Here is a 16,046-nt window from a genome sequence, read left to right as displayed (position 1 = left end):
CGGCCAGTGCCTCTCCCCCATCCCAGCCCACCCAGGCCCGACGACACAAGGGAAAACAAGGAGCTGGCTTTGCCAGGCTGACAATGTCTCGCCTTCATAAGATAAGCTGTAGAAATGCATCCCTGTGTGAGGCTCCCAGCCAGGGGCATGGCCAGGGAGCTCACAGACTGAGTGGAAGGACATTCCCAACAGCAGGAATCTCACAACCAAAGCCCCAGGGGCAGACAATTATGGGGTGTTTGGGGAATGAAAAGCAGAGGGATTGACAGGGGCCAAAGAACCGGAAGAACTAGGGGAGCCATGAAGGACCCCGAAAGCCAGTCTGCATGGTTAGGACTTCGCTCTGCAGGCTTTTTCTTTTTTTCTTTTCTTTTTTTTTTTTTTTCAAATGGAGTTTCACTCTTGTTGCCCAGGCTAGAGTGCCCCTCCCAGGTTCAAGCAATTCTCCTGCCTCAGTCTCCCCAGTAGCTAGGATTACAAGCACATGCCACCATGACTGGTTAATTTTTTATCTTTAGTAAAGACGGGGTTTCACCATGTTGGCCAGGCTGGTCTCGAACTCATGACCTCAGGTGATCCACCTGCCTTGGCCGCCCAAAGTGCTGGGATTACAGGCGTGAACCACTGCGTCCAGCCTCCTTTTTCTCTAATCAGGAGAATAATCTTAACACTGGAAGGGATAGAAGAAACATCCCTGGGGAGAAATTGCCAAGAGCCTAAGAAAGGCAAGAGATGGCAAGAGACTGTTCGGTTACCGTGAATACATTCTCCAGGCCTCAGCAAGCCAGCTCTAATTTTGCCAGATGGGAGTCGCAGAAAACTGGGAAGGGAAAAAAGGTCATAAGTTTCCAAAAAGCAGAAAAAGTTGGATTCTGGAAAATACAGATGATACATTTGATATTAATATTGGTTCTGAGCAAGAATTTTCACAGATCTTTGAAGAGCTAGTGTGTAAACACTTGGAAGGAAAAGTGGCGCCTGAGAGCCAAACCAACCTCGTTCCCTCTTTTTCTGTGTTACCAGACCAAATTTACAAAGCAATGGCGAAGCTCCTTCACAAAATCCTACGGACAATGAAGAAGAAAATAGGCTGGGTGAACGAACGGTTGGGGTGATTTCATTTTTAGTTAGACAGGTATTTCCAAAGCACTGAGAAACAGATCAATAGAGATGTGGCTGGGCAGGCATCCAGTGCCATACACAGGACTCTGCACCCCTCCCGCACTGCTAACCTGATGATCAATTATAAGGACGAAGGAGACATTGAAGGGTGCATTATGGCACATTCACTTCTATGACAATGCCAGATTTAAGAGTTTACAAGATTTTGGTTGGCTAAAATGATGGACAGAAGCCAACAAAATGGCATTTAACAAGGGTAAAGATAAATCTTGTCATTCGATTTTTAAAATATCAATTAGCTCAGTACAAAATAGCAGTTCATTTTTAAAAGACTGATAGGTTTATAATTGACCACAAGTTCAACATGGAGCCTACAGTCCACATGCTGGCTGCTCAAAAAAAAAAAAAAAAAAAAATCAATACACGCTTCAGTTGCATCAATAGAATTATAATATTCAAGTTACCAAAGGGAAATGCCACCCAGGTTGGAGTGCTCTGAGGTTACTGTATGCTGTTCTGAGTACCTGAATCTTCAGGATTCAGGATAAAAGGATCTGGCTGGGTGGGATGGACATCTCTCCAGACAAGGGGTCTAGAAACAATGTCACATGATGGACAGGGAAGAAATGGAGAATGTTACCCTGGAGAAGATGTGGGTTCTCTTCCAGGCATTTGAAAGCCTATCATGTGTCATGGGCAACCACTTTTGTCCAGAGTTCATTTGTTCACTCAGCATTTACTCACTGCCACCTACGTTCAACATTGTGTCAAGCATGACGGGCATTAGGGGCATATAATCTCCCAGGAGAGACAGACTTGTACACAAGTTCCCACAAGGCAAAGCAGACTGGCACAAGGGCAGATGTACTCATGACTGCAGAGGCCCTGCTGATGGCGCAGCTCCTACCCTGGCAGGCAGGGGAGGTGGGCACTCAGGACTAGGACACAGCACTGGCCAAGGTTCAAAGTCTTCAAGTGCATGGCACGTCTGAGAGTTGTGAAGTGGAGTTTTCGGAGAGCACAGTGCGGCAGGGGTGTGTTGAATGCCAAAGATGGCATTTGCAGCAGCAACACAGACAGACTTGAAGTTCACGCCAAGATGTTTGCACTTAATATGGTAGGCTGCAGAGAATGAGAGGACATCAGTTAGCGCCTCTTTGGGTAAGTTAACCCTGGAGTAATGAAGCAGGGCTGGGTAAACCAGGACACAGGCTACTGTTGCAACGTTCCAGAGGAGATAGAAGCCAGAACCAGGTCAGAGAGAGATGAAATTGACCAGACAAAAGTAGGATTGGTGAAGAATGCTTTGGCAAGAGCAATTTAGGATGAAAATAAACAACAATCTTTTTAATAATTGGACTGCTTCAGAACTGAAAGGGGCAGAGTGACCATCTGTCAGGGATGTTGTAGAAACGACAGCTGCATCAGCAAATGGGTTGGAGACCACAGAGTTGAATGTTCCCTTATGGTTGTTAGAATCAGTGATTACCTCTCATTTTGTAGAGTAACAGTTTTATCATGAGAAGCTAAATTTTATGTTTTAATATGAGTAGTGAATGGTGCCGCATCTGTGATCTGTGGAATAGCCAATTCTTGACTTTGAGATTCTTTTTTTTTTTTTTTTTTTTTTTGAGACAGAGTCTTACTCTTGTTGCCCAGGCTGGATTGTGGTGGGCATGATCTTGGCTCACTGCAACCTCTACCTCCTGGGTTCAAGTGATTCTCCTGCCTCAGCCTCTTGAGTAGCTGTGATGACATCCTGTCATCCACCATGACACCATGCCACCACCACGCCTGTCTAATTTTTGTATTTTTAGTAGAGATGGGGTTTCACCATGTTGGCCAGACTGGTCTCAAACTCCTGACTTCAGGTGATCCACCTGGCTCGGCCTCCCAAAGTGCTGGGATTCCAGGCGTGAGCCACCACACCCGGATTGACTCTGAGATTCTATATTAATTGTATTGATCTGCTCAGACTTCCTTAAGAATGTGCCACCAGCTAGAGGCCTGAAACAACAGGAATTTATTTTTCTCACAGTTCTGGAGGTCAGAAGTCTAAAACCCAGGTATGGGCAGGGCTGGATCCTTCTGTGGCCCCTCTCCTTGGCTTATAGGTGGATACCTCCTCCCCATGTCTTCACTTTACCTTCCCTCTGTGTGCATCTCTGTCCAAATTTCCCCTTCTTATAAGGACACCAGTCATACTGGATTCGGGCCCAGCCTAATGCCCTCATTTGAACTTGATTACATCTGTAAAGGCCCCATCTTTAAGTAAGGTCACATTCTGAGGTCCTGGCGGTTAGGACTTGAACAGATTAATTTTTTGGAGGACACAATTAAACCCATGATATTAACTGAAGGTCAACTTCTCTCTGCTCTTAGAGTAAAATCAGAAGCCCGTGACAGGCTCTCCAAGGTCCCATGCAAGCAGGCCTCCCGATCTCCTACCACAGCTTGCTTGACGTGGCCGCCCCTTGTTCTGTCCATGGCTGTTCTGGTAGCTTCTTTTCCTCCTTAGTCCAGTTCAGAGCCTCAGAAATAATTTGAAATCCTTCCACCTGGCTTTGTTCCTTAGCGCTTATAATTTGTATTTATATGTTTATCTGTACAATTATTATATGTCCAAATGTCTCTTAGATTGTGCCTGTGACCCACAACAAGAAATGCCTTGTATTATATATCGCAACTCAGCACACGTAGGTACCTTTTAAGTAAAGACCAATGTTCCCAGCACAAATACTCGTTCTTACTATGCTCAGTGCACTCCAAAATTGTCTATTCCATTTCATGTTAAAGACTGTGTTAGAATATACACAACAGCCAGGCATGGTGGTGTGTGTCTGTAGTTTCAGCTGCTTGGGAGGCTGAGGAGGGAGGATCCTTTGAGCCCAGGAGCTGGAGGCTCTAGTGTGCTCTGAATGCACTTGTGAATAGCCACTGCACTCCAGCCTGGGCAACATATGGAGACTATAAAATATCTCCCTGATATATGTGTGTGTGTGTGTACACACATGACATAAAAGTCACCATTGTAACCATCTTTAAGTGCACAGTTATAAAGCATGAGGATATTCACATTGTTCTTCTACCAACATCACCATTCATCTGCAGAACTTTTTCATCATTCCAAACTGAAACTCTGCACCCATTAAGCCTCACTTCCTATTCCTTCCTCTCCCCAGCCTCTGGCAATCACCGTTCCACTTTCTGTCTCTGTGAATTTGAAAACCCTAGGCACTTCACGTAAGTGGAGTCATAGAATATTTGTGCTTTTGGGGACTGGTTTATTTCATGCTGCATAGTGTCTTGATACATTCTGATAGCATGTATCACAATTCCCTTCCTTTTTAGGATGAAATAAGGTTCCACCCTATGGATGGACTACATTTTGTTTAACCATTCATCCATCGGTAGATACTCAGGTTGCTCCCACCTCTTGGCTATTGTGAATAATGCTGCTATGAACATGGGTGTGCAAATATCTGTCCAAGTCCCTGCTTTCAACTCCTCTGAGTATCCAGAAGTGGAATTTGCTATTTCTTTCTTTCTTTTTATTTTTTTTGAGACAGCATCTCGTTCCATTGTCCAGAATAGAGTGCAGTGGCATGATCTCGGCTTATTGCAACCTCCACCTCCTGAGTTCAAGTGACTCTCATGCCTCAGCCTCCTGAGTAGCTGGGACTACAAGTGCCCACCATCATGCCTGTCTAATTTTTATATTTTTAGTAGAGATGGGGTTTTACCATGTTGGCCAACTGGTTTCGAACTCCTGACCTCAGGTGATCCATCTGCCTCGGCTTCCCAAAGTGCTGGAATTACAGGCATAAGTCACTATGCCTGGCCTCTATTTCATTTGAAAACTTGCCAATTATGACTCTTTAATTGACTTCATGGCCACCTGCAGTTTGGAAGGCACTGTGTTTTATGTGCTGCATTCCCAGCCCCAAGCATAGGGCCTGGCACCGTGTAACTATTTTTGGAAGACTGTTGGATTAAACAATAGATGCACAAGGCTGCACATTTCTGGGTGATTTTTTAAAATTGCCTTTCTATGAATAAAGGCTACAGAGCTTTCACTTTCCTTTCTCTTTTTCACACGTTGTACAAATGCTGCTATTAATTCCACGGAACACTGTGGTTATATTGTCCTAGAGAGTACACATCATTTATTACAATGACAACATTTTTGGGGCTCAGGCTGTAAATTATCTCACAATGACATGGAATATCAGTCTGTTAAAATGTTTAGGCAAAAACATCACACATTATTAGTTTTCAGAGATTTTTCTTGAACTTTCCCCACAGATCTTTTTTAATGCTGTGTAGATTATACCTAATTGACTTAACATGCGTATCATTGCAATTATTCTAAATTTAGCTTTTTTTTAGAGTAAGATTTTACCATTGTGGGAAAAACATAACTGTTTAACACTCTAGGTTAAGAGAGTAACGACGATCTATCTTTATCATCTCAAAAGAAAGCGGACGGCCGGGCGCGGTGGCTCAAGCCTGTAATCCCAGCACTTTGGGAGGCCGAGACCGGCGGATCGCGAGGTCAGGAGATCGAGACCAGCCTGGCTAACACGGTGAAACCCCGTTCTCCACTAAAAAAAATACAAAAACTAGCTGGGCGAGGTAGCGGGCGCCTGTTGTCCTAGCTACTCGGGAGGCTGAGGCAGGAGAATGGCCTGAACCCGGGAGGCGGAGCTTGCAGTGAGCTGAGATCCGGCCATTGCACTCCCGCCTGGGCCACAGAGCGAGACTCCGTCTCAAAAAAAAAAAAAAAAAAAAAAAAAAAAAGAAAGTGGACTGAGTTCTTAATTGTCTTATTTGTAACTTTACTCTAGTGGAAATAATATCTTCTAAGAAAATCTCCAGCTCAATTTGGCAGCTGAAGTTTTAAATATATGTCTCCTTTCCTATGTCTAAATTGTGACCACCAAATATCATAACATTAAACATAAGTAATGCTAATTCTTTTTTTCTTTTTGAGATGGGGTCTCACTCTGTTGCCCAGGCTGGAGTTGAGCATTGCCCCAGCTGCACTGTATGGAGGGCAGTGATGCAATCACAGCTCACTGCAGCCTCAACCTCCTGGGCCCAAGTGATCCTCCCACCTCAGCCTCCCAAATAACTAGGACTACAGGCATGCACCACCACATTCGGCTTTAGAGAAAGCCATCTTCTAATTATTCATGATTACTACTTCCTTTTCAAGTTCAGAAATGCCAATCATCCAACATATCCTAAAGTATAAAACTGCAAAGTGGAGTAGAGAGAGCATGAACACTGGAGTAGACAGAGGAAAGATGGGAAATGAGGACGATGAAATGGGCATCTGGGTGTTAAGTTTCACCCTTTGAAAGCCCCTTCTCCATAACACCTACCTCTTGCCTTAGAGAGGCAGAGTACCTACCTGTGCCATGCCAGGGCAAGGGGACACTTTACCTGGCCCTCTGCCAACTATCTTTGGTCCCTCCCCCCATTTCCTTTCCCTGCCAAAGTTTTCTTTTTTTCTTTTTCTTTCTTTTTTTTTTTTTTTTTTGGTGACAGGGTCTTACTCTGTCATCTAGGCTGGAGTGCAGCGGAATGATCTTGGCTCACTGCAACCTCTACCTCCTGAGCTCAGGTGATTCTCCCGCCTCAGCTTCCCAAATAGCTGGGACCATAGGTGCACACCACCATGTCCGGCTAATTTTTTGTAGAGACAGGGTTTCTCACATTGCCCAGGCTGGTCTTGAACCCCTGAACTCAGGCAATCCGCCCACCTTGGCCTCCCAAAATGCTAGAATTATAGGCATAAGCCCAGGGCTCAGCCTCCCTGCCAAAGTGTTCTAACATGCATGTACATGCCCTCTCCCTTTGATATCCAGCAACCTATTGCATCACCAGGGTGCTCCAGGTCACCTGGGAACCCTCTGCCACCAGACAGGAGAGCTTTACCCCAGCCTCATCCTCCTGGACCCTTCCTGCAGAGAACCCTATGCAAATGCCCACTGGAAGCTCTCTGTGCTCTCAGCTTAGAGAGACAATGTCCTCTGCAGATTCTCCTGCCTCTAACCGTTGTTCCTTCCTTCGGAATATCCTTCTCTCTCCTTTGTTGAGGCTGTGCCCCAGCCCTTGTCCGATTTTCCATTCTCTTCTTTAGAGACTTCATTTACAACCCCTTTGCTGACAACTCCCCAATCTCAATTCTTTCTCTCTAGTTGCTACAGGGCACTTCTAATTGGAGGTTGTGCTGTCCTCGCTTGACCTTCCTGTCTTTCCAGTTGTATGGTCCTATAGCAACTTCCCTCTGGCCCGCCCTTGGTGCCTCATTTCTGGAGCACTGCAGACATCCTGGGCTGTTCCAGCCACAGGCCGCGGCCCCTGCAGCCCAGTCAGCAGGCAGACCCAGCTCCCTAACACAGCTCTCATCAGTGGCCTGCCTGCATGAACCCTCCAAGCATCCCTCCATCTCCCAGCAGGTCTGGTTCAGGCTCCTCTGCAGCTCTTGGGGCCTCTCTTACCTGGCCCCTTGCCCTCAGTCCAGTCTTATTTCCCACTTGTCTGCACAATGTCTGCAGGCACCTTTCCTTCTTTCCTCATTAGCACAGTCCTGCCCACTGTCCTCCATCCACCAAGTCACAGTCAAACCCGCAGCACCTGTGGCCCTTCAGCCTCCACCCACAATGCATCTTCCCAGTGAACAATCCTGCCAGGACAGGGATAAGGTCTTAAACTTCTCCCTCTGCCTACAGCGTGTAGCACCAGTCCTTACTAACCCATGTGCTAACGGTGCCGCACACAGAATGACAAAGTTCTGTCCCTCACCTGCCATCTACTGATGTCCAAGCCGGGCTTCTGGAAGGACAGGCCTCTGAGCCCAAGTGAGGCCTACGAGTTTTCCTAATTCTAACTTATTCAGTTCTTATTTCACCCACTGTATTCAACCTGCACAAGTTAGTACCTACAATTTCAGATTTTTGGCATGGAACTGAATTATGACTATGATGCAATAGGAAGTGTAAACGTTCTGCAGTCTCTTTGGGACCAAGCCCATTCTTGGGTTAGATCATCCATTTTATGTATTCTAATTTCTTGCTTCCCTGCTTGTTATTTGGCGCATCTTTACTTACTTTACTCCATGGGTATAAAATGCGAACCATTAACAGCATTTATATGTATATGGGCTGGAAAAGTTACAAACTCATGGATCTGTGTGTTTCTCCTACTGCGCTATTTTCTCCTAACTCTTGGTCTCTTTCTGATGTAGAATAAATACTGATTTCCTTAGTCCTGTAGCAAGTTAACAAGCCTGTAATGTGACAGATCTGTATCCCAGGGGCTGATTGTACGGAAACCACAGAGCGATGTTTTAGCTGCGTCCAGTCCTCAACACTGCGGACTTTCAGCCAGGTGCCAGGATGGCCTCTCTGTCCCAGTGTGAGCGAAGGTTCGAGCGGACTTGCCAGTCCCGTGCTAATTCTCACTGAGGCAGGGCCTTGCTGCCGCGGAAAAACGTGTGGACAGAAGGGCACGCCGGCAGGATGTGGCCCACAGTGAGCCGCGGAGTAGAAACGGCCGAAATGCGCGGGCGCGTTGTCCATGTTTGGTCGTGGATCTGCCCGCGAGCGCGGGAACAGTGCGTTGGGAGCGGGTGGGCTTGGGCGTCCGCGGCGGAGGTTACTTCGGGCTCCCGCACGCCCGCTCTCTCCTGGCCTGGGTCTTTGTCCCCGCGCCCCCTCAAGGACCGCCGCCGCGCCCTGCAGCCCCTGGGCCCCCGTGCGCGGAGGCGGGGCCTGGCCAAGCGGACGGCGGGCGGCAGAGGCGGCCCTGCAGCACCCAGGCCGCCCGGGCAGCGCTCCCCGCTGGGGAAGAGGCCGCAGGCGCGGGAGGCTCGGCCGGGCCCCGCCCCGCCACGTCCCCCTCCCGGCCCGGGCCCCGCAGCCGCCGAGGCCGCCCCCTCGCGGGCGGAGCGGGCGCTGGGCTAGCGCGGCTGCGGCGGCGGCGGCGGCGGGCCCGGGGTTGCCATGGTAACCGGCAGCAGCAGCAGCCACAGCAGGGCCGGCCCCAGCGCCAGCGCCGGTCGCGGTCGGGCTCGACTCAGTGTGTGGTGAGCGGCGGCGGCGCGGCCGGGCCGGGGAGCGGGCGCGGCCCGGCGGCCTCAGCATGGAGGACGGCTTCTCCAGCTACAGCAGCCTGTACGACACGTCCTCGCTGCTCCAGTTCTGCAACGGTGAGGGGCGGCCGCGCGGGGCCGGGGCGGCGGGCGGCGGGCGGCGGGCGGCGGCGACGGCGGCGACCAAGCCGAGGGGCCGAGGCCCGGCGGCCGCGGGCGAGGCCGCGCAAAGTTGTTACGGAGGGGCGCGCGGTCCCCGTTCCCGCCGCCGGCGCATTGTGCTGGAGCCGCGGGGCCGCGCCTCGCTCTGGGCCGTCCCGGGCTCCTGCCGCCGTCCCGGCTCCCGCCACTGGCGCGCGGACCCCACCGGCTACAACACCCGCGGAGCGCGCCCAGGCGGAGGCGCGTGGGGCACAGGGCGGCGGGGAGGCCCGGGCAGCATTCGCGTTCCGGGGAACGTGTTGCTTTTTTGCTTCCCAACTCACATCGGTTTGGAAATGACTGGATGAAGAACTCGGGAAACAAATCCCTTAATAACAAAACCCTCCTGCGAGGATGCACGCAGTGTTTGGACCCCCAGAACCCATTCAGGTCTACTTTAATGAAATCATCACAATTTCATACAATCTAGAGCTTTTTAAATGGAAAGCCAAAGTGGACCTGGCCTCAGTGTTGCTTCTTATTTTGTTTATGGAATAATGATTATTTTTTTCTTTTCTTTTTGTTTTTGCAATTTTACGGGAAGGAAACATTCATATCCACCAATATGGCATCTTTTTAAAAATATGAAATCCTACATGCTTGAAAGATTTCAGTCTCACTGGCAGGGTTGAAAAAGATTTTCACAGCACACTGAATATTTTATCAGAACATGATGTGTGATAATTCACGCACAAAAGTTAACCACACTTTTTTTTTTTTAACATGTTGGATTTATTGCTCCGTCAAAGGGCCCTAAAAGTTTGTTAATGGGGAAAAAATGTGTATTTGATAGAATTTGCTTAAGTGCAGTCGGAATAATTTTGAATTCTAGACCCTTTGACAACTGGAGCAATTTATTTTGCTATTGTATTGTGATTTAGGGAAAGTTTTCTTGTTATTTGACACCTGTTTGTCACTGTAGCAGTAAAGAGTGGAGAGTGTGCTGATTCATCCTCTGTAGTGGTATTTTTATCGCTGGTAAAATTTATCATCTTGTTCATGGTAGAATGTATACTCTGATAGCTTTTGCAGCTTATACTTTACATCTGAACCATTTGTGGGTCTTCATGAACTTAGCAATTCCCTCTTCAGTGGAATTAAAGAAAGTTTTTACTCTCTCTCTGAATTTAACGCCAGCTTCCAAGAGCAGAACACCTGTGTTTTTGAGGCTCAGAAGGTGTTGAGGGCAGGTAGAATGTATTTGGTACGCTGGTGGTCCCTGGGATACTTTGTAGTATAGAGTCATGGGAACGGTTTTGCTCTCTAGTAGGTTAGATTCCTCAATTAACATTTTGAATAGGTTCCTTAATTGATTTATAATCAATCATATTCGAATTGTTATTTTTGATCTAAAAAGTAAGTATAAACTCCTATGTGCTTATGGTAGAATTCTCCCTATGCTAGTTGGAAAGGTATGTGGCTGAAATTTGTATTAAATGACTTTGAGATATCAGGTCTTACAAATTTAATCTGTGGGCATACTATTGACAGCTTGGTTTGCGATACGAAAATGAGCCTAGATATTTTTATTGGAGCAGTTGTTTGGGGGCCTGGTCATACTGTTCCTAAATAGCAGTTGAGTCATGAAGTTGACCTACACATCTATTCATGAATGTTTTGGTTTTCTGCATTTTCCTTTTAATTGCCAGCCTGGAGATATTGGCATGATATTTTACTCGTGGTGATGTCCAGAAGAAAGTAAAAACCAGTTCTTATATTTTGTAGAGGTAATGGTTTAAAGAAAAGCCATCTTAACTAGAATCAAACAATAAGATCACTTTATAAGTATTGAATTACTTTTCTCAAAAAGTTCTCGGCTCTATATTTGTTATATTTTTTAGGTTGTCTAATGAATAAAGTTTAAAGCAAGAGTGGCCTATGGGGCAGAAGTGAATGTTAACTGGTGATATCTTAGGCAACAGATGTTTTGATGTGAAACATTTTAAGAGGCTTTCATTAAGTGAAAATATAAATGAATACAAGTCAGCTAATTACTATGATGATTCAATTAAAGTGATGGATCACAGAAATGCCATTTCACTAGGAACTAAATTAAACATTTGGATATTTCATTAGCTACATTGGCAAACAATTTTTTTTAAATGAGAGACGTAGATTACAATGGCAAGGCAGCAGCATAATGTTTGAATCATACATTTTCATATGTTGAGTATGCGTCATGCTGTTAGTAGTGATAGAAACTAAAAAATCATGGCTATCGCTTTAGAAAATATAATTCATACATATTATTTGGATGACTGTCATAGTTAACTTCCTTCTGGCCAAATAAAGACAAGACCAAGATGTGGGAAGTTGAGGCGGGAGGATTACTTGCAGCCAGGAGTTTGAGAGCAGCCTGGGCAACATAGCAAGACCCCCTCTCTACAAAAAATTTTTAAGAGTTGGCTGGGCCTGGTGGCTTGAACCTGTAATCCTAGCTACTCAGGAGACTGAGATGGGAGGGTTGCTTGAGCCCAGGAGTTTGAAGCTGCTGTGAGCTGTGATTGTGCCACTGTACTATAGCCTGGGTGACAAAGTGAGACCCTGTCTCGAAGAGAGAGAGAGAGAGAGAGAGAGAGAGAGAGAGAGAGAGGAGAGAGAGAGAGAGGATAATGTATAAACGAGAAGGAAGAAAGAGAAAAGTTTGTTCTTATGAATGAAATTTCTGTCTTCTTTTATGCTTTTTTCTTGGCGTCTCTCCTCATAATTTGTAATGGATATTAAATGCAAAGTTAGGCAGTATCTAGCCTCCTGAAAAGGCTCATCCTCATCTTTCAGGAACTGTCTTTCTCATTTAAGCAGAAAATGTGTGCATTGTTTTCTTCAGAGTATTTGAAATCTGTAAAGTGAGCTAGAAATCACAAGCTTTTTTTTTTTTTCTTTGAGCCAGACCTCACTCTGTGACCCGGGTTGGAGTGCAGTGGCATGATCACAGCTCCCTGCAACCTCAAACTCCTGGGGCTCAAGCAATCCTACCTCAGCCTGTCGAGTAACTGGGAGTACAGGTGCATGCTACCACACCCAGCTCACAAACTTCTTTTAATGCTGAAAAACAAAAACAAAAACAAAAAACCCTGAAGCGTTTTGAAAAGTGAACAGTAGCCATCCTTTATAGGACAATTTATGGTTTGGGAAATACTCCATATTTTCTTCAAGGCTTCATTTTGAGGTAGGTGGTGTTACCAGCCTTCCTTTCTGCCTGGGGAAACGTAGGCTTAAAGAGATTTGGCAACTTGATCAGGCCACAGAACTAGTAAGGGCTTGGATACCAGTCTGAATCTGTGTGTGTGTGTGTGTGTGTGTGTGTGTGTGTGTTAGTAATAGCCTTATTGAAATATTTACATACCATAAAAATGTGTTTTTAAACTGTACCATTAAGTGCATGTAGTATATTCACAGAATTGTGCAGTTGTTACCACTCACTGATTTTAGAACCTTTTCATCACTCCAGAAGAAACCCTAATACCTACTAGCAGTCATTCCATGTTCCCCCATTACCCTCACCCCTAGCAACCATTAATCTACTTTCTGTCTTTATAGATTCTGGACATTTTATATAAATGGAATTATACAATGTTTGGTCTTTTGTTCCTGGCTTCTTTCACTTAGCATGTTGCCATTCCTTTTTTATGGCCAAATTAAATTCCACTGTGGAGAGATACCACACTGTTTAAATCTGTTTACTTGTTGATGGGTTATTTGAGTTATTTCCACTTTTTGACTCTTATCAATAATGCTACTGCACTTACATGCACATTTTTGTGTGGAGCTGTGTTTTCATTTCTCTTGGGCAGATATCTAGGAGCGGAATTGCTAGGTCATATGGTAACTCTGGGCTTAACATTTTTAGGAACCAGTCTGAACTTTTTGAAACCTAAATATCAAGCTCTTTTTATTATACCTTTCTGATAAAAGACTAAGTAATTAAGGAAATGGATGAAAGAGGGAAAGAAGTGGGAGCAAGTAACAAAATGTTGCTCATACATTTCCGTGAGTCCTTTGGATCCTTTGATCAATCAAAGCTTACCAAAATGAGTCAGTGCACAACTGCATGTGGTTGCCATAGGTTATAAGAATCTCAGTGCAGCCGGGCGTGGTGGCTCACGCCTGTAATCACAGCACTTTGGGAGGCCAAGGCGAGCAGATCACGAGGTCAGGAGATTGAGACCAGCCTGGCTAACACGGTGAAACCCTGTCTTTACTAAAAATACAAAAAAAATTAGCTGGGCATGGTGGTGGGTGCCTGTAATCCCAGCTACTCAGGAGGCTGAGGCAGGAGAATGGCATGAACCAAGGAGGCGGAGCTTGCAATGAGCCAAGATCGTGTCACTGCACTCCAGCCTGGGCGACAGAGTGAGACTCCGTCTCAAAAAAGAAAAAAAAGAATCTCAGTGCCTGAACGGATCTGACAGGTAATCTCATCTCATAGTTTACTTTCTTAAGCCTTTGAGCTGTTTCTTCAAAGTAAAGGTTACCCAGGAACCCAACGGTAAAGCAGATAGATACAGAGCTGCCTTAGCTGAAAGGGAGCGGGGAGAGGGTGGTGCTTTGGCCCTCCTCTCCTGCCCCCAACCCTCCAACTTGAAATCTCTGCCCTGTGGGGGAAGCTGGAAAGGCTGTTCAAAGCTAGAAAGGCTGTTCAACCCGTGCATGAGCATTTTCAAGAGACTAGAAAGTAAATACCTCTCCAGGCAATCCATTTTTTGTCTGGACAGTTCAGACTGTCAGGTCCTACAAGCAGTGAAAATTCAGCCGAAGTTCTGTCCCTTGGGTCCATAGAGAATAGGTTTAGTATCTTGGACATATATTAGGTCCTCACATATTTGAAGACAATCATTATAGTTCTTTCTCACATCATCTAGCTCTTAAGATGTAATTTAAATTTAATCATCCTGGTTGCCTCATCTATACCTGTTTCCTTTTGTCTATATTCCTTTCTTAACTTGATACAACTGAATGTGGTATTCCAGGCATGATTGCTACACAGAGAAGATTAGAATAGGATACGTCACCTCCCTTATTCCAAAGTCTATACTTTTTTTTTTTTTTGAAACAGAGTCTCACTCTGTTGCCCAGGCTGGAGTGCAGTGGTGTGATCTTGGCTCACTGAAACCTCTGCCCCCTGGGTTCAAACAATTCTCCTGCCTCAGCCTCCAGAGTAGCTGGAATTACAGGTGTGTGTCACCAGGCCTGGCTAATTTTTGTATTTTTAGTAGAAATGGGGTTTCACCATTTTGACCAGGCTGGTCTTGAACTTATGACCTCAGGTGATCTACCCTCCTCAGCCTCCCAAAGTGCTAGGATTATAGGCATGAGCCACTGTGCCTGGCCTATACTTCTAATAATGCAGCTTAAGGTTAGATAGGCTCCGTTGCTTGTCACATCACATTATTACCTCTTACTGATTTTCAAGTAAAATTCTTGTCTACTTTACATGTACCATGGCTAAATCTTTTCTTAAATTTAATTACTTTTTTTTTTAAGGGGGAGTTTCCTCCAACAGGCAGAGCCCTATCAGATTACAACACCATTATAATCTGTGTTGTAATGCTATAAATAATCCCAGTACTCATTAAGATATTTTAGCATTACAGTAACATCAGAATTGACCATTGCCTTACAGGGTTGTGATTGTGGTTAATAGCCTTTTTCGTTCTTGCCTTAGAAGGTGTCATGAGAGAATGATCAGATGCCCTCTAAGGCCTGTCCAGAGCGTATCTGCCATGTCCCAGGTCTGGCCTGGGTTCTTCTCCTGCAGGTGCTACTTGTTAGTAACTATGGCAGGTCGAGTCCATGTGACCTGCCCAGTCGTAGTTTGAAATCACTAATCACTATAATTTTTGAGTGACTGAAGTTTATTTTTTCTAGTTTTGCAATGGAACATTGTTTTAATTTCTAAACATTATATTTTGGAAATTAAGAATATTTAATAATCTTAAACATCTTTTGACATCTCTAATACCGATGACTTTCTCTTAACTATGATTGCGGCAGAATTTTCAAGTTGGCACCTCGATGGTTATAAAACAAATAGTTGGATTTAAAAGGAACACCTGTGAGGAAATTATCCAAACTCAACACTCTGAAGTATTTTCAGGCCTCTTTTGCATTCTCATGCAGTGACAGAAGACTGACTGAGGCATTCTGTGATAGCAAAATCAGAGGAAAATGCTTTCATGGAAAAGTGCAAAGTAAGCACCCACGCTAAGCGAGAATTTCTAATTAGTATACTTGGTGCTCCACCCAGCAAGGAACTTATTTTATAGCCAAACCACAACCATTTATGACACTGTAAAGAAACCCATGCGTTTTGGTGGGAAAAAATCACAAAACTATGCTTAAAAAGTAGCCATTAATTGATTATTGTCCATTTCTGAGATAGTGTAAACCTTTTCACATATTCTCTTAAAAAACATTTTAGTTGAGTGGAGGTTGGATAAGAGAGGAGAAATAACATCTTTGTTTCTAGTGTTACAGCTTGTTCATGCTATAAAACTAGTAGCGTGAAAACCTTAATCATGGATAACATTGAAAACGGAACATGAAAGCATTGCTCTCTCTAGTCAGGCAGTCTCTCCAGGGACTTAAAATCAGTGGCATTTTGTACTACTTACAAAAATTT

The 16,046-nt window shown here is 45.2% G+C and overlaps 1 protein-coding gene across 5 annotated transcripts in view; it reads left to right on the top strand.

Moving 5' to 3' along the window:
- Positions 1–16,046, top strand: part of EML1 (EMAP like 1) — a 204,084-nt gene that overhangs the window by 43,519 nt on the left and 144,519 nt on the right. For 3 of the 5 annotated variants that reach the window (XM_033191356.1, XM_033191353.1, XM_033191360.1), the window contains exon 1: positions 9,138–9,340. The exons of the other annotated variants lie outside the window; for them this stretch is intronic. In XM_033191356.1, coding sequence (XP_033047247.1) covers positions 9,274–9,340 — 67 coding nt within the window. In that variant the 5' untranslated portion in view covers positions 9,138–9,273. Of the gene's footprint in view, positions 1–9,137; positions 9,341–16,046 lie in introns of those variants that run through there. 5 annotated transcript variants of the gene reach the window in all.

This window comes from Trachypithecus francoisi, unplaced genomic scaffold, assembly GCF_009764315.1.
Source record: "Trachypithecus francoisi isolate TF-2019V2 unplaced genomic scaffold, Tfra_2.0 Lachesis_group3, whole genome shotgun sequence".
NCBI classification, from domain to species: domain Eukaryota; kingdom Metazoa; phylum Chordata; class Mammalia; order Primates; family Cercopithecidae; genus Trachypithecus; species Trachypithecus francoisi.
This window is presented reverse-complemented; position numbering and strand designations above follow the sequence as displayed.